At 34.0% G+C, this 24,429-nt stretch overlaps 1 protein-coding gene across 14 annotated transcripts in view; it reads right to left on the reverse strand.

The window, feature by feature from the left end:
• The window catches only part of PPP4R4 (protein phosphatase 4 regulatory subunit 4), an 84,198-nt gene that overhangs the window by 21,231 nt on the left and 38,538 nt on the right, over positions 1-24,429 (reverse strand). For 6 of the 14 annotated variants that reach the window (XM_062637478.1, XM_062637528.1, XM_062637462.1 and 3 more), the window contains 17 exons: positions 22,863-22,984; positions 20,144-20,266; positions 17,637-17,806; positions 16,459-16,578; positions 14,513-14,590; positions 13,064-13,147; positions 11,583-11,765; positions 10,798-10,903; positions 9,837-9,984; positions 8,278-8,422; positions 7,369-7,410; positions 7,203-7,277; positions 4,975-5,050; positions 4,493-4,573; positions 4,063-4,156; positions 3,548-3,618; positions 2,540-2,675 (listed from right to left, as the gene is read on the reverse strand). In XM_062637478.1, coding sequence (XP_062493462.1) covers positions 2,540-2,675; positions 3,548-3,618; positions 4,063-4,156; positions 4,493-4,573; positions 4,975-5,050; positions 7,203-7,277; positions 7,369-7,410; positions 8,278-8,422; positions 9,837-9,984; positions 10,798-10,903; positions 11,583-11,765; positions 13,064-13,147; positions 14,513-14,590; positions 16,459-16,578; positions 17,637-17,806; positions 20,144-20,266; positions 22,863-22,984 — 1,854 coding nt within the window. Of the gene's footprint in view, positions 1-2,539; positions 2,676-3,547; positions 3,619-3,651; positions 4,157-4,492; positions 4,574-4,974; positions 5,051-7,202; positions 7,278-7,368; positions 7,411-8,277; positions 8,423-9,836; positions 9,985-10,797; positions 10,904-11,582; positions 11,766-13,063; positions 13,148-14,512; positions 14,591-16,458; positions 16,579-17,636; positions 17,807-20,143; positions 20,267-22,862; positions 22,985-24,429 lie in introns of those variants that run through there. The other 8 variants (XM_062637471.1, XM_062637508.1, XM_062637498.1 and 5 more) reach the window with 8 other exon arrangements.

Consider the following 24,429-nt stretch of genomic DNA (forward strand, 5'->3'; position numbering starts at 1 on the left):
TATTAATATGTGTATATTGAGTACCAGGGCTGATTTTCTGAACAGAAGAAAAATAAGAGGTAGAGCTAAACATGTCTGTGGTCAACAAGGTAATGTGGATAAATGAACTGAACACCAACTATTCCTGTATCTGTACCTCTTAATATCTCCTTATAGAGCTGCTCCATTATCTGGTGAAAGTACTGTTAAGTATTGGTCTAGATTACAAAACAGAAATTGAATCGACAGTGCAGCAGACAGTATGCCAACTTGAGAGATGCATTTTCCCATAAGAATATATAACATTAAAACTCTTTTTCAGTACTAAATATAGGTCATCCTAAGCCTGCTCTTCTTTCTCTAAAAACACTATACAGTTTAGGGACTTTCTGAACTAGGGAGAGCATCCAGTTCATGGCGTTTGGTCAGATACTTACTTTCAAATAGTCTGCTGTTAAGGTATTCACCAATGTACCTCAATGGTACACTGAGACTCAAAGCCAAGACTCTTACATTCCACTTTCCTGCCTGAAGACAAAGGTACAAACTGCTCTGTGTGAGTCTTTTTCTGTCCCTTTGTACTCAAGCAAAAGATATCAGTTTTATTTTAAGTGATAGATAGAAAAGCCTTTGCTTTGTGAGTATTAATCCATTTATTTTCCCCAAAATTTTGTGAGACAGATGAGTAATTGGAATTTCTGCAAAAATTTGTAGCATTAGAACTAATTTTCTGGTTTTAAATAGAAGGAACAGACGTATACAGTGATTAGAGTGAAAGCACATGGGGTTTTGACCACACAATTTTTGAAAATATTGAACACTCTATGTCATTTTATGTACTCAAGGTACACGTCCCGCTTACTTTATAGATAGCTGAAAACATCCGCATGACTACTGATCTAATGTTGAGTTTGAAATTGTGTGCTTTGAAATTAGTGACCACCTAATGATCGCCTATAAAAAGTCTGAAGTACTGTGGGTTAATACTTAGGAGAAAGCATTAGACTCTGGACAAGGCAGGGGTAGAGCACAATTTGAATTGGTACTTTAAAGTACTTGTGCTGTGAAACCACTGACTCAACAGAAACAGTCCACCTTCATTCACCACTTATCTTCCAACCTTTTCTACAAAGAAAATCCAGTTTTAAAAACAATAGGTCACTATGCAAGCTTGATTTCATTCCAGAACAAATTTACCTTGTACAGTGAAGGTGGTAAAATTCCAGCAGAAAAATACTATGTAATCACACAGCAAAAGACTGTGTATCATAATATAATGTACACAAGTAGTTGAACGCAAGCTGTTTAGAGAACAACTTCACATATTTGTTAAAATTTTGAGTGTTTTATTTTGCAATTTGGGAATTTTATTAACTTCGATATGTGAGTAAAGGTGGTGACAGGGGGAGTGTTTTGGCTTGTTTTTTACAGGAACATGAAAACCCCAGAAAGGATCACTAAAAGATATCACTTTCACTATTGTTTTCTCTTTATACCTAGAAAACCAGTGTAAGGTGTTTTCTCTTTCCTGTCTGGTGTAGACTCCATCAACACATCTATCTCAGCTCCATTATCTTTGAGGCAAGTTACAACCTCACATCCTGGCCTCTTCTTTTATCCTTGGTCTTTTATACCTGTACAGACTTCCAAGGCCCCGGCTTGTATTTCTCCATGTTTTTTCAGCTCCCAGTTCTAGTTCCTATTACATTTAAGTCTACTTTCCCAACCTCCATTTCTTGAAATAGCTGGCTCCTTTCCATTCTCCATTCTGACTTGGCTAAGAAATCAAATCTCCAATAGCAAAGAAAAATCTCAGTTTGAGCACCCAAAATTACAGCCAGTCCAATGACACTAATTTAGAACTACAAGTAATAGTGTGAAAGGAATATGAAGGGAAGTAGCTGCTAGAGTCTACAGATATTTGACAAAGTATGTACATATCACAGCAAATTTCTAGGACTTACAGTTTTATCACAGGAGCAAAAAAAATCATCTTTGATTTCATTCTTGCAAAATGTTGAACAGTTTAGGGTGAAGTTTAAAGAAAACCAGCCTAAGGGAGATGCCTAGCATTGAAATTTTTTCATCTAAATGATTAAGGTAAGGCAAAGGCAGCAGCCTTAATGACAAGTAGCAGTACCAGTTCAACATAACTCTCAAACACAAAAATACAGAAGTACATAAAAAGGAAAAAGAAAAATGAAATCATCTAATAATGCATATTTTCTATTTCTCCAACTATAGGCAGCTAAATCACTGTGACTGTAGTTACTATACATCAAATGCAACAACCTTCACTTTGTCACATTCCACCCTCCCCATAATGCTCCAGCTGAATGCAAACGTGCAGAGGAAACAATGCAAAAGACTAACTGAAAGGGAATGCAATCTTAAAAACTCTCGTAATTGCACACATCCCATTTTTACCATGTTTATTTAGTATTTCAAAATCTGGGTGAAGATGTATCATAAATACAGGCTTAATCTCACATGGGTCTCTTCAGTTCCCTTTGAAAAATGTTACCCATAAGCTTGATTTAACCTCTTGTCAACCACTTACAGGTTCACCTTTCGGGTCTGAATCTCCTTATTTCCACTGCTCTTCTGGTCAGCTGAGTTATATAAATTGCAAGAAGAACTGGAAGGGAAGGCAGTATTCCCACTGTTACCACCAGAATGAGTCCGGAATGAATCATCTGAAATAAAGAGTTGCAGTTCAGAAAAGAATTTTGTCTGAAAAATGTACACAGAGAGTAAACAGAATGAGCTGGTTTTCCTGTGGCAATTGTAGCATATTTCCTATGGCACTAATCCAAAAGTTTAACTTTCTGTAACAGAATGGTTTCAACTTAGCATTTCTTCTTCTTTTGTGGAAAAAATGATAAATAAAAATAACTAGAAGACACATTTTGAAAGACAGGATTAATACATTTCATGTATGAAAACAAGGGTATTTAATTGGCCAGTCTTAAGGTACTTAAAATGTATCTATTTAATCCAAGCTAATCATCTATTAGTACTGAATGCAAAAAAGACAGGTTCCTCCAGAAAGCCACTAATCTCATTCCAGTCTTTAATGATCCATACTTTTCAACAGCAAATGCAGAGAGGGGCACTTCCAGACAACAGTTTCCCTCTCCTAATTCAAGAGAAGGTATACATAATAACCCTTTCCTCATGTAAAATGGGTGGAGGCAAATTGCAAGACCAACCTTTTTATGACATCCAAAATATCAAGAGATGTCAAGTACATTTTACTTTTACTACATTTAGATATAACTTTAAACCTACATGTAACAAATACCAAACAAAACAAAAACCAACCAAACAAAAAAAAACACAAACCCAAACAAACAAAAAGCAAAACAAAAAATGCAACAAAAAAAAAGAGAAGTAGACTAACTAGACTAGCATTTAAGTGGCCAAACATATCGGATATGTATTATTCTATGTTCTTTAGCAGAATGGTATCTTACAGTATGCCTGGTAAATAGGGTATATGTGGAGCCCACATATTCAGCACCCCCCCAAAAAAATCATATAAAATGTAATGGAATAACCTACTTACCAGTAAAGGATAACATACAATTCTTTCCCATTCCGGATACTGAACACGTATATCCTGTAGCAGAGCTTATACTTAAAAAAAAACAAACAAACAAACAAACAAACAAAAAGCCCCACAAATAAATTAAAACCAAACTGTTTATTTCAGAAACATGTTTCTCCCAATTGAATGACCCTGCTCTTTATATAAAATTGGAGGTTATTTATGAGTTTATATAAAAAAATTAAATGAGAAAGTTATGCTGAAATTTCTTTAGACTTTGCAGTTCATATTGAAACTTGTTTTAATATTTGATAAAAGGTGACATATTAACTTAAAAGGAATACATGAGTAGGACTCAGCATGCCTTAAAGTGATATATCTTCCTTCAGTTCAAAACTGCATGCCTTAATCAATTAAACAAGCTGAAAAGTAAGGTCACAATTCAGCAAGCACATCACTACTTTTATAGAGCCTTATGCATATAATTTCATAACATTTGCCTATGAGGTAAGGAATGAAGATAATAAAGATACTTAGGACACTTGTCTAAGGTGTTGTATTTTGGATGTAGTGCTTGAGTACTGAAAGACTGGCTTCGAACCAACTTGGATTTTTTGTCTTCTTTGCCTAAAATTGTAAGTAGGAAATTTTTTTTAACATATATATAATTGCATTTCCCCAGTAATTAAAATAACTTTTAATATAATTTTCTGTCAACTTTTGCTAGCTGAAGGAACTGATTTAAATACTTCAATAACAATAAATAAACTTTATGTCACTTATTTATATAGTAAAGATTAAACTAAAACTAAAAAACATAGAAAACATTCAGTTCTAGGAGTGGAATCACTTCCTATGCATAGAAGGTTAAACTAGCCCACAAATCCCAACAGCAGCTTTGCTGGGTTTTAACCTGCTGATGTGACACCAAAACATTCTGGAAGATTTTTAAAGAGTTCTTACCTGCTGATGCAGCAGAAGAGCTTCCAGGAACAGAGAGCGTGATCCTTTTTGCCAACACTGATGAAGTTTTACTGTCTCTGCCTAAAAAAAATCCAAGTATAAATACTCCTTTCTTAAAGGTTAACTTTAAAAAGAGAAAGATGTTGTAATGTATTACAGGCGTGGGGTAAAGAGCAATAATATCAAATCCAGTGCTACTAATATTTCAGAAATACCACAGACAAGTACGTACACTACATGCTAAAATTAAAAATACCAGAGAACTAAAACTGTCATGTGTTTTATTAATAAAGCCAAAAGTCTTCCCTCTAATAAAATGAGGCCAGTATTTATAAATATATTTAGAAATATATAGAAAAAAAGGTTTATTGCCACTTTTTAAAACTCTGTTTACTGTATAAATTTTTTTTTCTCTGCTCCTTTCTCCTACTTTTGCAGAAGAGCAATACATGCACAAACAAAATGTACACAAATAAACTTACGTTTCTTTTCAGATATTTTGTTATTAATATTTGTAGATCTTCCTTCATTTTGCTGCTTCTCTTTTTCTAATTGTTCCTAAAAAATGGATAATTTTCTTAGTTATTCCTCAGAAAAAAATAAATTGTGTTTCCAACTGGGAATTGCTTCCAAATCACCAAAATAACAATTTCTTCTCTCTCCAACTTTTAGTACAGCCCCTAGTGAATATTTTGATAACCAATCAAGTAGAACAAAATTAAATCAGGGTACATAATCTATATAAATGTCACATTAAAAAATGTTGATTGTAATTATGAAGGAACCTCAGAGCTGAGGTTTTGCATTTGATAAGCCTTTATGAAAACAAAACCAAGTATTACAATTGTTCAAGTATAGGGAATTCCGTTGCCCTTCTGTAATATTAGCTAGCCTTAGAACCTTTTGAGAGTACATTCATAGACAGAATGTAGTGTTAACACAGCTACATAAATAACTTCAAAAGCCAATACTTGCTTCTGGATTGCTGCTGAACAGACACCACTCCACCTTCAAAATGCTATTTAATGTTAGCTTATTTTCTGTACTATGTTAATAATAAAAAGTTCCAAGTGAACCATAATTGTTCTACTCTATTTTTATTTTATTTTTTTTCATTTCATTCTAATTACTAACAAAGTTAAAAAAAAGAAAAAAAAAACATTCAGGTCAAGGTTGCTGTAATATAGTTTCTATTAAGTCACTTACTAAAATTAAGGAAACATATTAACATATTCAGTATTAAAATCTGCAGCACTCAGATACATAAGTAGGTTCACCCCTTCCTCATCTGTTTGCAGCATAGAATAGTCAGGGCTGGAAAGGACCTTAAGATCATCTAGTTCCAACCTCCATGCCATGGGCAGGGATGCCTCGCACTGGACCATGTCCCCCAGGACTTGGTCCAACCTGGCCTTGAGCACTGCCAGGGTGTCACAATTTACTGTATACATCTCCAGTTCCTCAAAAACATGCCTCTCACAGACAGTGCTTAATGAGACCTTTGTGATACAGAAGGTATGCCCATTTCAGGGGTATATATATCTATCATAAAAATACAGGTGCTCTTCTAAAGTCTAGCTGCAGAAATAGGGTAAAAATTGCCATTACACAATACAAGGTAACAAAGAGCATACCAGGAGCTATTTTACCATAGACCCGGACTGCTTTAACTATAAAAACATTTATTTTAACTACCTAAAAACTGCTAAAGCTAAGTTCAAGTCTTTGAATATGTATGCAGGTCTTGATAACAAAGCTTGAACCTTCGCTACGCAAGAGAAGACATGCAGCACCTACTGACATCAGCGGGCCAGAAATACAGGCTCTGTAGAATCCCAAATTGGAAAAAAAGTGGGTTTTGGACAGTCTTGAACCTGTTCTGGTTTACTACAGAGCAGCTTCATTTTCTCAAATCAGAGAAACCATGATAATGAAATTTAGCCTCTTCTAAATCCTATCAGCTTCTTAGCTTCTCTCACCTTTGGGTGGAGAGGAGCTAGCGGAAGAGAGGACTGCAGTAATCTCATCTAGGGTTTGTGAAAATGTAGTAGGCTAAGTGGCGAAGCGTCTGCTGCAGCTCTCACTTACAGACATGACTGAAGATAGTTTTTATGAGCAGGAAAACTGTTCTGCAGACTTCTCTTCCAAATCCTAAGTAAGTAACTTGAAGCACCTTTTGCTCTATACAACCTGCACTAAATCTCCCTTCTGAGAGGCAGCACATATCAGTGGCCTTTTTTCTGATTAACAAGAAAGCCTGCAACACACAGAGCCTTCTTTGGCTTCCTTGGCACAAATGTTAGGGCATTCATTGCTTTGCCTATGGAAGCTGTCTGTCAGTTCTGAGATGTTTCATCATTCGATTTATTATGTTAGACACACCTGAAAAATCGCTAAGCTCCCGCAAAAAGATTTCATAAAGTGTGCTGAAGGGCTTGGATTTTAGAACTATCAAGGCATCACAGACGAATATTTTTCAAGAAATTAGTTTGTTTTCTAACTGATACAGTAAAGTTTAGGTAATACAGAAAAGGAAGTCATATGTCATACGTCTTAACCCTATTGTAAATTGTAAAATGAAACTATACACAGATTATGAACCTACAAGGTGTCTTGATAATGTGCACTTCCTCTACCTTAAAATTATTGCCTCATTAATATTTAGCTACAAACTAATAAAAAAAGGACCGATTATACTCATAAGATATACCATTTCCAAAAGGAGATATTCTTGTCTCTCTTTTTCTTGATCCAATAAATCATTTTCGTAAAATCTTTTCAGAAACTTCAAAATAAAATCAATAAAAATAAAAAGTCACTTTATGAAAATGGGAATTAAAAGTATTTTGTAAGTATTAAAGTTACTGAGTACTTACAGCATCTACAGAGATCTCCATTCTGTCCAATTCTAACACCGTCTATAAAGAAAATCAAAACACTATTGTTACTCAGCAGCATTCCATACTTTCAACTAAGAAACTGTCCAGCTAGGAAGCTCAGAATAGTCATATTCAAAATTAAGTATGCCTTTTCTTCATTTGAAGCCTATTGCATTTTTTGATACACATACAGTTAAAAATTGTCAGAGAGTATTCTCAGAGCCATGCTGAGACTCACAGGCTAATAACTGACAGACTATCTATTTAGAATTCAAACTACACTCAAGGAAAGCACAGAAGCATGAATGGCTGGAGCATGGAACTAGGAACCAAGACTACAAAAGCAACTCAGGAATTTGTGGATAAGCCAGGATGCTTCACACCCAGTTTCTCCTGCAGACTGGCCCTATAAAGAAGCCACCTACTTTAGCTACTTCGTATCATGGCTTACTTGAAACTAAGCATGGTCATCCCTAAAAGATGTACTTTTTCATGAATATTCACTGTACAAAGACATTTGTAACATTTCAAAATCATGCATCTGTATATTGCAAATATGTATCTCTAGATACCTCTACCTCAAAAACTTGATCATTTTCACTAAAGTCGATATTTAAACCTATCTTTAGTCATCTGTTATTTTTCACAAACGGCCATTGAGCTGAAGTCCTGAATCCCAGTCACTATAAAATAACCGCAATGTTAGTAACCAAGGAAACACCTGCTCTCAAATTTGACAGAATGCACTGCACTACACCTTCTCTTAATTGTCCAAAATTATATGATAGACAATGAATTCTTTAGTCTCCTGTTCTCACATTAAGAGAATCAACAGAAAGAATAAGGTTGATCATCTTTTAACGATAACCCCAAAGCAAAATGCTGCTGGAAAAGAAAAATGCTTACTCTTTTTACAATAGTCAGGACATCTTTGTCTTTCTCTTGACACAAAAGTTTCCTTATACATAACTCTAACTGCTGAAGTAAATGTTTATCAGTGGGTATCCTCAGAGTAGATTTAACTTTTGGCAACAAATAGCATAACTTCATTCTAAAAAAAGAAACAAGACAGTATATATTTGTCTTTTCATGCAATGTTTAATAATCATCATTAATTTTTGTATTGCATGCTAGCATGACATACAATAATGTCAGTAGGTTTGATTTTCAGATCATATAAATGTTGTTTATGTATTGTTTCCAGACATACTGTAACATTTTCAAAAACTCCACAGGTCAGGAAAAGAGTCCTATATCTGAAAGTCAATAAATATTTCTCTGGTTTTGTTTTGGGTTTTTTTTTTAAATGGTTATCATTTTTGTTTTGACTGAGTGTTTGGTTGGGTTTTTTTTGTTGTCGTTTCAGGTTTGAGTGTTTAGGGGTTTGGGTTTTGTTCATTTGGTTGGTTCATTCTGCTAGAATGATAAGCAGACCTCTAGGTTTTCAAAATTATCTACACATCTATTTATCTGTATCAGGTACCTAAATACACTGGAAATCTGGTTCATCAGTATAAAGCAGCCAAATTCTCACCAAAACTCATGTAACTGCACTTCCATACAACTGCAAGGATGAAGGAAACTTTGTGATTGATAACATTTGAAAAGATTTTCTTATACAAATTCATCTTTCTGTTTTCACACATTCAAAACATTTTATTCTTCACAACTTCCATTACAGAATTACACCACTCTGTGAAAAGCTAGAATATCTCTCTATGCTCATTTTAAAATCACGACCTAACAACTATGTCTGACTTCTAAACTTCTGTCCACTATAGATGGTGCATCCTTTCTGTAAAAAGTGTTAGGGAACAATCCAGGAAAGAATTATGACAAAATTAATTTTAATGTCAGTTAAGGATTTACAAGTTATTTCAAGTTCCCATTAAATTTTAATATTGTATCAATAGCGTTTTTAATAAAAACATTTGTTGAAAGCAAAAAAAAATTAAAATACATAACAAATTCCCTTACATTTTTCTATTTTTTAACTTACTTCAACAATGAAGTAGAAAACTTTAAAATAAGGTAAAACCGATGCTAACTTGTTAAGCTCAGATTACTTTAAAGAATTGCTTGTGTGTTTTACTTTGCATATAAAGAGATTGAAATGGATGGAAATTAATGGAGACTGTGAAGTTACATTTCTCTCTATACCCATGAAACAGCAAATTACTTTCTTCTCACCTACAGTTGGCTCCTCTGCCTCACTGTTCCTTTCAGTCCCAAAACCTGACATTTTTGGTGAGTTCCCCCCAACACTCAGATTGACCTACTTATGTGGTTTCCAACATCATTCCCACAGTGCCCTACACCTTTAATACTGGTTACCTTAAAGGCTCTGTACATTTTCACTCAAGTCCCATTATTTAAGCAAGACATGAAACCAGTAGCAATATTTCTAAATATAGCATTTAAGGTTTTTATTTCCTGTTCACTGCTGCATACTCTTTGTACAGTACCTCACATTTGCCACTGGATCATGTGTAAGTTCAAGAACAGGTAGAAAGAAGTATTTACAGAAGAATGATTTTGAAAACAGTTCCATAATGAATTCACATGTATCTAAAAACCGAAGTCTGTTCCAATAACTTTTTCCTTGGCCCAGTTCTGAAAAATAATAATGCACAGATATTATCTATTAAGTTTTCAATGTCAGAGAGATAACTTTTCAAAGGTTAACCTAACATTTCAAAGATGATAATCACACTCATCACAAGACACACCTTCCCAGCCTATCTCAATTCTTTATTTCAGTGAAAAACCACCCTTCTGAATTCAATGACCACACCTGTCAGTGAGCATTGTTTTTCAGAAATACAGTCAGTCTCTTTAACCATTTGAAAACGGAGAAATAGTAATTGAACTAGCTACCGTGTTGAGCAAAGCCCTGTATGCCATCCAAACTATGTCATTGGTGTATGAAAATTACTGTGTAAACTTTAAGGATTGCTAATGAGAACGATTCAAAAATTCTAACCTAGCTTTAAAACACATAGCATAGACCAGAAGGTCACCTTAGGTGACTAATCCATTCATAAATTAATCTCTGAGAAGATTTATTCAGCACTTCTTATGATGAAGCCTCTAGAGAATTTTATTTCTGTAGAGGAACTCTGTTTTGTATATTGCAGCACTTTCAGCTGAGCCATTTTGGATTCAAGAAGCAGGGCTGGAGGGGGCTTGGCATATTATCAGTTTCCCACATTGCCACTTTCCCAATTTATTTGCACAAGTTTCAGATATTCCTTGCATATGCACTATGTTTTGCCTGGTGGTAATATGAGCAACTGAATGCCTTTTAAGTGTAATCCCTCCAATGAAGGCAGAAAGTTACACTGAATGAATACAGCTATATATAGAAATAGATCTTTAGTCAAGACTAACGGGCATCTCTACGTAATCATGGAAAAATTATCTTACGTTCAATCAGTTTCTGGATAACCTCATGCCTCTGTTCTTGTTTGGGATTATAACGCAAATAAACGCAGAGAGTTCGAGCAGCTGCTTTTTGGACTGGTAGGACATTCTTGAGAGAAATAAAGGGAACACAATCAAACATACCTGAAGAAATATGACTAAAAATGTATAAAAAATCTAGAAGTAGAAAAAAAATAGCTAAAATAGCACCCAACTTTATAAATTTTGAAATAATTGCCATAATGCCATGGGTAATTGGGAAGTTTGGCCAATCAATATCACTTCTGCCTAACGTGTTTATTAAGTTATTTCTTAAAAGCCTTGAAGTATTTCATGTCTGGGAGGTGGCTTCTATATTAAAGGTGTTAGAAAATAAAGTATCTCTTACAACAAACATTCATTATCAGAATAAAGTGTTCTTTCATAAAGAATGAAACACAATGTGATATAATGCATGGAATCAGGAAAACGAAGGCATGTCTCAGGGGAAAAGGTTTTAATTTACCTAGAAACAAATTGATAATGAGCACAAGGAAATAAAAGAACTTTTGGGTGGGAGGAAAAATATGACAACCTGTCAATCCAAATTTTGCTCCTCAAACTGGGGGGAAGTTCTCAGAGCAATTTCTCAGTCATATTAAAAAAAACACAGCCTGATATACCATATGCAATGAGAAGTAGTACTTTAAGACAATTAAAAAGTACTACACATAGCAAATATATGGTGGTCATTGTTCTAAATAGCATAAAGAAACAAAAAAAAACATGAAAGAGACAGGTGGGCTTACATTTGTCAAAATGATTGTCAACATTCTGTGAAGAAAGCGGTAATAAATCTGATCACTTGATATGATATGAGGGAGACATGCATATTTTTGCAGTAACTTCTCATGAGTTCTCCATTTTAAAGAAGTTGCTGCTCTTTGTTCTGCTGTTGTTAATGCCGTAATCAAGTCAGGAATCGACAATAACTAGAAATAAAAATATAAACATTAAAATAATTTTACATGTTCTAGCTTTATGTCATGTTACCATGCTTAAAAAGCACATCACAACAATGCAGCAAGGGAAGAGATTTTTAAGGGGTCAGTTAATTCCTCTCCTCAGACAGGATCAACTACACTGTGACCACTTCCAGCAGATGTTAGCCTAACTTGGTTTTAAAATAATGTAATGGTTGGGTTTAAACAATCTTCCCTAAGCAGTAAATTCTATTTTACTACTCAAAAAGCTATTCCGATACCTAACTAAATAAACTTTCATTTCCAATCCCTTCTCCTGACAAAGAAAAACTGATCACTGTACCCTTTTAGAGATATGAAAGAGCATTATGACAACCTCTTCATTCTTCTCTTTTTCAAATCAAATAAATTCCATTTTCCTTCTAGCCTTTTGATTTTGCAGTCACTGTTCTCAGCTCCCTAATTGATTTTAGTAGGAATTAGACACCTTTTCTTAGTGGGAAGCAAAGACTTTGCAGTAGCCAAGCTAAAGTCTCTTTAGCACTAAGCAAAATGAAAGAGAGTGCCACATTCGACATTGCACTTGTTACATGCCATATAGATTTTCAGCAGTACATTATCTGAAAAGTTCACATTTTAAATTACACTCTCAACTTTTCTCCATACGAGAAAATAAATTTATTCATTTCTTATATTGTTGGAATATCTCAATTTCTCCATACACTTAAGAAGTATGCTCAAAACAGAATCTTGAAGCAAGAGATGATCTTTTATGTGCTATTTTACAGGTAAGGATTCAATGAATAAACCATCATCCAGAGCCACATAAAATCAAATTACTGTAGTTGGGAGCTGAATATAGATCACCTAAAACCTAATTCAGTGCCTTTCTTCAGCAAATAGGCTTTCTTCTAGCAGAAACTGTGTCTGAAAATGGCAAACATGGGCAGTTGCCACATAAAGAAAAAATAAATAAATTCCATGTTAGCTGTCATTCCTTTAGCATGAAGCCAACCTATGTTTTAATTTAATGATTGTATTTCAAAATTTTATTTATTTCAGGAAATCTGTGGCTAATTGGAAAAAGAACATGGATGAACATTATATTATGTCAAGTCTTTCACAATTCTTTTTTATTATTATCATTAAGTTTATAAAGTCAAAGGACAATCAAAAAAAAACACAGAGACTTTTATCTCGCCAAAGCAGAAACTAGTAACAAAGGCATATTCATACCATGTATGTCTGAAAAACTTTACTACTACCTTCATTTAGAAATCAAATTAAAAAAACATGAGAATACCCACCTTGTTCTCTGATCCACAGCTTTCTCCTCCATTAGTCATTAGTTCAAGGATTTCAGGGAGGTTACCTATCAGGGCATCTAGCACCTATTTAAAGAAAGGCTGCATAAATAAGTTCCGTAAATTAACTTGACTCAATTTTTATCTCTCACTAACAATATCCCTAGTGACATCTCTTATGGTACTGTTCTCTCATATCCATCGCAACAAAAAAGAACGAGATGCAACATATTTGCTTTGATGAGGACTGGGATTTAAAATTGATGTTTCAATGTAGTTATGTTTTAATGTAGTAATATAAGTACTATACATTATAAGTTTAAGAAAACAAACTGTAGTTTTGATTTATATGAATACCACAGTCAATGCTTTCTAAGATATTTTAAAATGAACATCATTCCTAAATAAAAGAGCCTTGACAAACACAAAGAAATGGGGTTTTTTACATTTGTCAACTGAATCTTAAAAGCAACTTTTTGTACTTTAAGAAAAACTGCAGTTGATAAATTAAAATAGAATGTATAGCCTATATGAATAAAGTAGCCAAACTTTCAAATGTTGTAATACTTACAAATAGACTAGAAAAGTACATAATTAAATATTTTTGGCACCAGTTCTGACTGAGGTGGTAAACAAGATAAGGCACCAAATACTTTTTATTACATGTATCAAAACAGGGAAATTTTTAGAATCACCAGCTGTTTCTGAGTCTCAACTTTCAGGTGTTCAACTTGAGAAATCTTTAAAGATGCATCAGAATTTCATAAACTACAAGTAGATTTTCTACGAATGCTTTGAATTCCCTTGAAAATGTCTAACAAAGGATAACAATAGAGAACCTGAAAGCAAAAGGAAATTATGACTTTGTCTCAATAAATATTTGTCTTTTTTCAAGTCCAAAAAGGTCTCACTCTATGTCAACTGTAATCCAGCTAAGTGACTCATGTTTTACACAGGTTGAAGCTGAGGGACACTAAACTATCTCACAAACACTCACAGAATCTGTAACAGACCTTGGACTGAAATTCTTTCTATAAATCCTGATCTTTGAACCACACACAACTTCTTAATCTCCCCTTCAACTGAAGAAATGAAAATAAACCAAAGCAAAAACCTTAAATACTATAAAGGATTATTTTAACACAGTATCAAAACCAAATATTTCCAGAAAATTTCTAAGTTAATAAATGATACGGCAATTAAAACAATTTAGAATTAATGTTTTTAAAAGCTAATAAATTCAGTGTGGGTTTACTAAATTTAAACACCTTCCTATTTTCCTCCTTTTTTATTCACAGAAGGCTGTCATCTTTATGAAGCATCTGTGAAACAGAAGTAAAAGCTGTTGATCCTTTCACACTGTTACTCTACTGTCTTATTGAAGTTATTAAACATCAAGATAATCTGCCTTAATGTAATAAGCAAAATAAAATTCTACTAAAAGTATATTACCTCCAGTGACTCATCCTGCAATAGTGTAACCAGTTCTTTATGTATTGTATACACACCAGAATTTAAAAGCTTAGCCACCTAAAAAATGACAGGAAAATAGCAAGGTGAAACATTCTCTAGTTTCATGCCACTACAACAATATGTGTTTACTTTATGGCAAGCATGAAGATGGGATGAAGAGCAATTGTTTAGTATCAGACTTCTAAAGTTGTGTGCTTTCCCATAGATCACATTAAAATATGCTAATATAAAGAATATGAGTCAAGAAACTGGCCTATTATCAAACCATCAAACATGCTTTCAAATTTAACACTTTCTCAGAGTTAGCAAAAAAATTTAAGACTGCAAGGCGAGGAAAAATTCATTCTGGAATATTCAAATGTTGTAGATCATGCTCCTTAGGAGAATTAACATTTCAGACTGTTATATAATTTACAAAAGATAAAACATAAAAATTGGTTTAGCCTGTGCTGGATTTTAAATTTCCCCAACCTTTCCATCTGAAGTTTTCAGTCTTCGTTTGTTGTTTTTTTTTTGACTCTGATTCATAAATCACATATGAAATTCTAAAAACCACCCCCAGTCCATCTCCAGACTGCTACAAGAGTTTTAACCCTTTTCACATGAGAAAGCCTTGAGGAATAAGATTATTGCCATACTTAATATTTTGATGACTATTTTAAATGATCTTCTTTATTTATATGAGCCAAGTGAAAATAAAAGCTTGCTCCTAATCAAGATGAAGCTTTAAGGAGATGTCCAAAGGGAGTTTATTTATATTTAAAAAAAAAAAAAAAAGTTCACCTAGCAGTGAATGCCATAAATTGATAAATTGCCCATTTTTTGGCTGTCATATGGTTGCCTAGTTATGGAGTTAAAATTAAATCAACAAGCACTAAATGCATGTTCAGACCAAGGTATAGTTTTACAGGCTTTTCAAAATGAGCTAAAATACTTCATATTCAGGCAGTACTTTAAAAGTATTATACATCTAACACAAAATATTATGCAGAACTAGATGCGAACTTTATAATTTCAACAATTACCTTGGATCATCATTCCCTAAGGCAAACCATCAATAGGTAGCAAGAACTGGAAATACATCCATCTTTCTTATAATGGTGGAAATAAAACCATTTAGGCCTCTACTACTGATTTAAATGCTTTCAGCAAGCTTCTTAACTTACCAATTTCTCCAGAAAGAAAATGGGATAAGAGGCTAGCTCGAAGACTGAAACACAAGGATTCTCAGTAAAACACTATGAAAACCTTGAAGATCATCCTACATAGGTTATTACAATCTGGAGAGAGTGTATTTTTTTTTTCTGGAATTCACCCCACATAGCTAATAATATCTACACAGTTGTACGTTTTTTAACTTTCATGAAAATACTACACTGGAACTTATGTAAATTGAATGGAGTAAAAAGAATACACATTCTTCTACATCTGCATAAATTTCCAAGTAGTTTCATATTAAATTGAGCATTTAACTTAGATTTGACCCATATATTCTCCACAGAATACCAGTATACACCAGCAAACTCTACCATTCTAAAGGAGGTTTTCAGGACCAAAAGTGGCAAGTGCCTGTCTAACAAACGTCTCACTATTTTCTAGTAGCACTGAAAAACTTCAAATAGTGTAATTGCTACAATTGCTTATGCTTGTAGTACTATACCACTCTAAGTTTCTTCCAGGTTTTACTCCTTAAAAGCTCATCTAACAGTAGGCTCCTGTAGCCAAATGTTACACAACTTAGACTAATCTGTGTATATGGGCTATACAGACAGGTTAGATGGGACTGAACAACTTTGACAAACTGAATCCTTTCAACAAGTTTTCTCAAGTCTTTTTATTTTGGTCAAACAGTCATAAATATAACCTTAAAGAAGAAAACAAAATAAAAACATGTAAGTACTAACAAAGAACCAATGTCGACTTACTTCATAGAAGCTTAAGGCCATAGTATATCTGACAGGAACTTCAGGGTCATGACAAAGACAGAAGAATATAGAATACAGTTCTAAATGGAAATTCTTTGGGTCCACAAAAACAATCATGGCCTGTGGAAGGATAAAGTCTTCTATTAACTGCATAATTAAAGGGCCACACTATCAGATCAAAACATTAAGCTACAATCAGAAAGACACTTAGGAGGTAACAGGTTGTGATTTTAAAGAGGAAGTATAGCATTTTTGATGGCTGTGTCAAAACACAGGCACCAGACAAACTCTGAAGTTGAGAACTAAACTGGATTTACATATCTTCCAGACATGCTTCAGGCTTTTTTTTTCTCAAGACATAGACTAAATCCACAAGATATAAAACTTTATTTCTATAAATATTGTTAACATTTCCATACACTAGTGGAAGGTGCAATTGGAGACTTCAAAAACAACAAATATTTTAGCAAGCAGCCAAGCAAGCACCTGAATTTCAACATAGTTTTTTGCGTACATACCTTTGTTTTGCTCAAATAAACTAACAGATGTCTACCTACATAAAAGATGCTTCTCTTTAAAAGGCAGAATAAAAATAACTGTCTATTGGCTTGTTACAAAAGTATTTTCTTTCACTATAAATACAGAATGTCAAAATACAAAGTAAATTTACAGAAACATGAGTGGTACTTTTAAAGACCTCACTTTAACTTGAAAAGTCTTTCTGCATTCAGGCAGGAACATGACTGAAATATTAATCTAACCATTCAGATTCAATCTTTAACTCCCTAGAATGCCATGACACACAGCAAATGTGAAAACCTAGCTATGACAGTTTGAAACTGGGGACTTCTGTTTCACAGACATTTTCTCAAACCGTTTGTGCTAAGTGTTTGGAGAAAATGTATAAGAAAGACTGAGACCAGTAACCTCTCAGAACAGCAACACCTGCTCAGTCAAAAACTTGTCAATAATTTTCTCAGGCTCCGTAAAAGGAATCTTTCCTGGACTCTTTCGGACAACCTCTACTTTGAGCCATTAACTTGAACTTTTCAGGAAAGATCTAGAGTCCAGCTAAAAATGTACATTTTGAAAATAACTTCTCTATCACTCATGCAGTCCCTATTCAGTAAACTATATGCACAACACAAATTATTTAACCTTAAATTAATGTCACTTACAGGAAAATTGTAAGCACAGTTCTTCCTGACCAAAATATACTTATTTTCTTGTTCCAGAGTTTGAACTTGTACTTGATTATCATTTTGTCCATTTTCTTGCTGTAAACCCAGTGTGGAAAGCTTCTTATAAAATTCAAAAAAACGTAAGTGTTGTTCAGGAGTAAAAATGCCTCAAATTAAAAAAAAAAAAAAAAAAAAAATCACTTTCCTCATTACAAATGTTATTAATAACATCCCAAACCAAATCTTATTCAAAAATCTATCAAATACATAAATTTTTATTCCTCTTCCCCTCACCTTAAGTCTACCAGAGTATCACCACTACACATTATACAGAAAAAGTGATTACAGAAAACAGACAGCTAACTATAACAGTGAATCTTAATTTCTGTTTACGTAATTCTGCAATACTCAGGACTTTATGGAACTCAGTCACATGAACAATGCATGCCTGCAGAAAGTTGAAAATTTAGGCCATTTTGCTACAGATAATAGAGGTATAGAAGTAGAAAGCTCCAAACAAACTGGAATACAAATAGAAAAATTACTTCAAAAGTTACAGTTAATTTTATTAGTACATTACTTATTAGAGAACAATCAAGGAAAGGCTCAGTACAATTAACTGTGATAAAGACTGAGGCTTTAAGTAGAGAAGGAATAGGTCAGTGAAACATAAGAGGTTTTCAAAATGTGCAGGGTCAGATGTGCTTCATTCCACTATTCTAAAGTGTTTGAAGTACTAGCTACTGAAATCTTAAATAAGTGAGAGATCAGAATGCACAAGGGCTGAAGTGGTACTGATATTTAATCATTGGAAAGGGGAAGGACAAGCCATATAATTACAGATCAGTCAGATTACTTTCCAATTTTTTTTAAAAATTGAAACAAAAAAAAACCCCAAACCAACAAAACATCTACTTGTAGATACTGAAAAGAAAACAAGAAAACGAGTAGCAGCCAACATGGCAAAAGCAAAACTTGTCAAAATAATTCCCTTTCCTTTTATGACTAGATAAAAGATCTATGAACACAAAGAGGCAGTAAAGGTCATTTTTTTCACAAGCAATATTAGGAATCAGTAAAGAGAGTTGGAAAACTGTAGAGATGCTGCAAAACTGTTTGGAAAAACAGTTAATAGAAAGTTACCTGTGGTTCACTGACAAGAACTGGCAACTGTATAAAGAAAAATCTATCCTTGCTCTGCTACTATTCAGTATTTTCATTGGGTTTCCTGGATATTTGCTTAAAAACTTATCCAACATTCTGATAACACCTAAGAGGGAGACTGATTGTGCTTCAAAATGATCTTCAGACAGTGGACATATGGTCTTAAAAATTTAGACTATTATTCCAGCAGGACAGAGCCAAGGTACCATGCTTAGGCAGATCCACATCAGATGCACAAGGCCAGGAAAGAGAAAGACTAACTAGATCCCAGATACATCAAGGTAGAAGTCTTCATAGGCTGCACTTGAACAAATGAAGCCAAAACTAGTGCAAACTTAAAACAAGAAAAAGGCAGTTTTTCACACTGAAAACCAAACAGCAATATAGCTTGCAAGACACATGAAGCAAGCCTTCCACTGTGTTCAGTTCTCCTAAGGCAAAATAATTCAAGAAAAACATGAACTTGGCAGACAGAGATCAAAGGTGAGAAAAGACCAGTAATTAAAGTCCTTCAATCTAGAGAAAAGACAGGAAAGACACAATAAAAACAGGATGGACTGTCCTAGCTCTGTGTTTCTGTAAATAAGTTTGACACTGCGGAACAGCCCTTTTGAGTTATTTGTAGTGAAGCAACAGTCACTTTGATAGTCTCCAGCATAGCAGAAAGGATCATTATAAAAAGGGTTTAATAGTCTACGGTAAAATCATAATGTAAAACGTAAAACTGTAATTCTGTGCTGTCCCTCTGCAGGTAAACTCTGTGTAGAGGGTATGTGGTGAGCAGAATTACCAAGGAAAGATCTGCTATGCTCAAGTGAAAACCACAGAAATTACAGGTAAAGATTTGGCCTCAGCTGAAGCTACGAATCCACAAGGCATTAGGTCTTCTTTTTCCCCTGAAGTTCCTTAAGGGCCACACTCTACTGTGCCTCAAAAAGGTTATCAGTCACAGAAGTGACTATACACATTTAGCATTACACTGTGTTTTCAGATGTTTCTAGTTTCAGAAATTCAGCCATCCAACTCACAAGCTCCAGAATATCCACAAAGAGATCAAAATAATCAGTCAAACCAATAAACACAAACCACTGCGTTTCCATCTCTGACACTGTATGAACATATCTGCACAAAAACCTAAACAATACAGATACGCATACTCAAAGAGGAAGTTCAAAAAATCCAGTATTTATGCAATAGATGATTTCGGACTTTTATAACTATAATTTCATTTGAAATATTTAAATCTGGATATTTTCCAAGGGCTTCCAGTTCTCCAATCTTTCCTTATTTTTAAGATTAAAAAAAAAAAAAAAAAAAAAAAATAAAGAATGAAATCATACCATATAATCCATTACACAGTTTCCCTAAATGGAAAGATAAAGAAACTAGGATAGCTTCATCTGCTTTGAAGGCTTTTTCACAGAATGATTTCACTAAAGGAAGCACAGTTTGACTCCTGTCATCTGAAAAAAAAAAAAAAATAATTTATGTTAGACATTTGACGACACCTGAAAATAAAAGCAGAGAGTGGACTTCCATAATAAGTCATGAAAAATCTCATTTAGTATTTCAGGAGTATTTTTGGCAGACACACACTGGAGGTAGAAAACAAGAGGTGAAGAGAATGATGAACATACTACTATAATGCAGGGCCTAAATTTTAATACTTACTTGTTTTATTTTGTTGTTTGTTTGAATTTTAGGGAAAAGGCATCACTCAGTAAAGGATGAGACAGAGAATAAATGAACAGTCATTAACTTCTCCATTCACCAAGAATACAGGGAGTGAAACCATACTGCAATACTCCTACAATAAGATTTCCTACAACAGTAGGAATACAGGGAGATCAAGACCAAACATGACAGTAAAATAAAAATCTGGATACATCAGAAGTAAATTTTTTCAATCTACTGAGAAGAGGAGTTTGAAAATCTTTTGGTAAATAATAAATTCAGAGAGAAACAAATTAATTAAAGATGGAGGAAAGAAATTAAATCATTTAGAAATTAAAGTCAAATCCAAGTAATCTGTGTCCTTATAAAATGAACAGGCAAATATTTAAAGAAATTTATGTGTTTTGACTTGTTTTAAATAAAACCCTTGTATTTGTGTACAAAAACATATTAAAAGTTTTAAAGGGCTTAGTATTTTTTTAATGCAAAAATCAACACTGAAATTCAGCACATAATTATGGCTGAACAAAATATTTAGGTTGACCTAAAGAAATATTTTGATATTGTGGGAAAGAAACTCTAGGATATCATTTTGGGTCATCTACCTCCAAAATGTTCATTTTCTAGTTCAGCCACGAAAACAAAAACTGCACAAAAATCAATTTTAGGAACACATTCATTAGAAAACCTGTAAATAAATAATCCCTGATTGCTTTCTCAAAGCTTTTTTCAATGGCTAAAAGCCACAGTTACAGCAGTTGGGGAATGCACGAGGAGGAGTGAAGACTGAGAGTTGCAAAGAGCAGCACAAACTTGATAGCATCAGTGAAAATGCTCAATAATTTAAAAATTAACCTACTATCATACTATTAACAGCAACTGCTAAAACTTCACTTATTGTATTCTCCCCCAAACTATCTTATTTCTTTATGTACTTCTCCATATGGTTTATATGCAATCATGTGTTTTAGTAGTCCATCACCAAGTTCCTGTACAATAAATATTTTTTCCTCGTTTATGTATCTGGAAGGAGTAATAGAGTCAAAAAGATGGGAGTGAGAGTGGGAAATGCGCAAAAGGCAGAGTTAGAAATGAAGATAAACAACTGAAGAATTTGAAAAATGACAGTATAAAAGGCAAAGTGGCAAATAATGAGCAGTGATCAACAATATAAAATATTTTTTCATATACACTATAGCGGTGACCTATCATGTACTTTGCTGCTTTGTACATTTCTAGTTGTAAAAAAAATCCATCAGAAAACTCAACTGAAACTCAGCCAGAAAAGCTGCCTGATACTGTCTTCTACATCCCGCTGAAAAAATCTAGACAGAGTGGTTGAGTTGATTGGAGGACAAGGCACAGTGGTGGTTACCCAGAATGCTCCTACACTGGAGCAGTCACAATAGCTCTCCTTAAAGTTTATCTCAATCAATGCTGAACTCAACTTATGATGAGAACCTGAGAACCATGCATGTAGGTAACCCACCACTATGCCAAAAGAACTGGATACAACAAAGAATTTCTCCTTCCTCATATGAAGACACAGACACTCACGCCCAGACCTGGAGAAGCATGAAGTAAGCACGTTGATCACAGGAAAGATATAGAGCACTGAGAAAAATACAAGCATTTACATTTCCTATTTCAAATTAAAAAAAAAAAAAAAAAAGCTTTATAAGATATACTCACTACCTCATTGCAAAGAAGAAGGCTTTCAGTACCACATAGCCACAAGTTTAAAGAGATTTAAATAGTAACTGCTGACACTTAGTACCTCTTAAACTGATCAGTTGTGCAAACTGCAGTTTATGGGACATAAGGAAATATTTTCTGTTCGAAAATTTATAAATGCATTTTATGTATAACAAACACTAGATGTTAAAACCTACAAGGTTTACTGATACACACACAAATATCATATCATTGCCCCAGTATGGGTTCTTCAGCTCAGAAGGCAGGCTGCAGTCCGTAATTAGTTTTAGCTTTGCTTCAGTTAAGAGGCAAAAACTAGTTAACAGCAAACTAGTTAACTCCAAGCAATGGCATTTGTTGACCTAACATTTTGTATTGTGTATTGATACCATTAACTAAGTACTAACAACCCAATATTCCTATCAATTACACAGTAATTTTACTTATTCCATGTAGTTATATTACAGTAGAAACTCGGAATAAGATAATGGATTTCATGGACAACTGGATCACCTTCCTTAAAACTTACTATGTATAAAGCACTGCAAGACATGAAATAAACAAAGGATGAAACAATAAACAAAATAAAATGAGAAATGCCTGAAAAATGCAAACACAACATTTAAATACATTTGTAAGATGCACTAAAGCATTAAGAACTGGGCTAGTAAGCTTGTATTAAATTCTTACCTGCATCAAACATATCAAGCAGATTCACTAAGGTCTCAAAAGCTGCAAGGCGTACACTGCTGCCCTCATCTCTTGCCAGTTCTACTAACTCAGGAAGCACAACAGTTTTTGTTAGTTCTGCCCTGCAAAGTGAGGCAAGCAGTCAAGAGAAAACTTAGGAAACCATTGCTACAGCCAAACAGAATTCTACCTTGAAATAATAAATTAGGTATTTTTTGGGCAGTCAAGAATGAAAAATTGACAAAGTTGTAAAGAAAGAAAAATTAAATAAAAACCTCCAGGCAATCTCAGGACCTTTGTCAACCAAAGAAACACTCAAATTTAAAATGCAAAACTTCATCAATAAAAAGCATTCAAATTAGCTCAAAACAAATCAGAGAAAATGCAGTCTTAAAAAAAAATAAAAAAAATCAAAGGAATACAGCTATTTCATTCTGTCATTTAAAAAATATTCTGATCAAATAGGCGGAAACTGCTCAATGCAATCATCCAAAGCCAAAAAATATTAAATATCATGCTGGATTGAAGTGTCTGGAAATATTACACTTCAAGGATGAGCCTTCTTTCCAGAGGGTAAGCAACTACTGCTCAGAGAAAACATGGTTTCCAAACTAGTCCAAATACTAGCTCTTAGGCTTGTTTTAAAGTAGTAAGGAAAGGGTTCTGCTTGTCTGGTTTTGCCTTGGTAATTACTAGGGCTGCTGCTGTGTGTGATGGTCCTGGCAACCTGAATCTATACACTGCCAGCAGATTATTGTCCTGTAAACTCTGATTTAGAAATCAGAGTTTAATGAGAGAGGTGACTAAGGAGGAAATACTTCTGACACAGAAACATTTACACTGTAAGGTGACTGGCATATTAAGTTCAAAAGAGTTTTGATCCTTGGAACAAAAGTATAGCTGCTGTAGAAGCTACCAATCAGCCTAATTTCCTATAGCCAGCTCTTGGTTGCTTTAAGAGATTAGAAAGACCTCTTTTGCAGCCCTACTAGAACTGGGAAGACATATCCAGTATTTCCATCTTTTCCCCATGGAAATGCAGATGGTATCTCAAATAAGACACCAAAAAAATCTCATGGGATTGCACAATAACAAAAAAAGAAAAGAAGAAGGAAAGTGATTGAGACAGAGAAGAACATACGGCCCAGGAAGGTGAGAGAAGGATACAAATGCCCTTTTTTTCACACCCAGAAATTGAGCTGTGGGAGGAAATGTGGACAGACATGACAACAAATGGGGAGGAGGGAATAAATGCTTTGCAAATGTGTTTCCAGGAATTTCTGTTTTGGTGGCATCAAAAATCTTCAAGCTAATATGACAGAACTATTCCTCCCTTCAAGTCTTGGTAGTTATGGGGAAAAAAAGCTCACTCCCTGAAGATAAACAGAACCCTTTCTTTCACTCACCTTTAATCTCCCATTAAACAAAAGTAAACTTTAAGATATATAAAGATACATGTATTCAGTAAAAAGAAATATAAGCTCAAATTATTCAGTAATTCAATTTAGTAAAATGAATGTTAAATTTCCAGTTTCACAAATCAACAATTTTTACAAACACTACCTTT

Source organism: Pezoporus occidentalis, unplaced genomic scaffold (assembly GCF_034315485.1).
Source record: "Pezoporus occidentalis ecotype Australia unplaced genomic scaffold, CSIRO_AGI_Poc_V1 ctg115, whole genome shotgun sequence".
In the NCBI taxonomy this organism is placed as follows: Eukaryota; Metazoa; Chordata; class Aves; order Psittaciformes; family Psittacidae; genus Pezoporus; species Pezoporus occidentalis.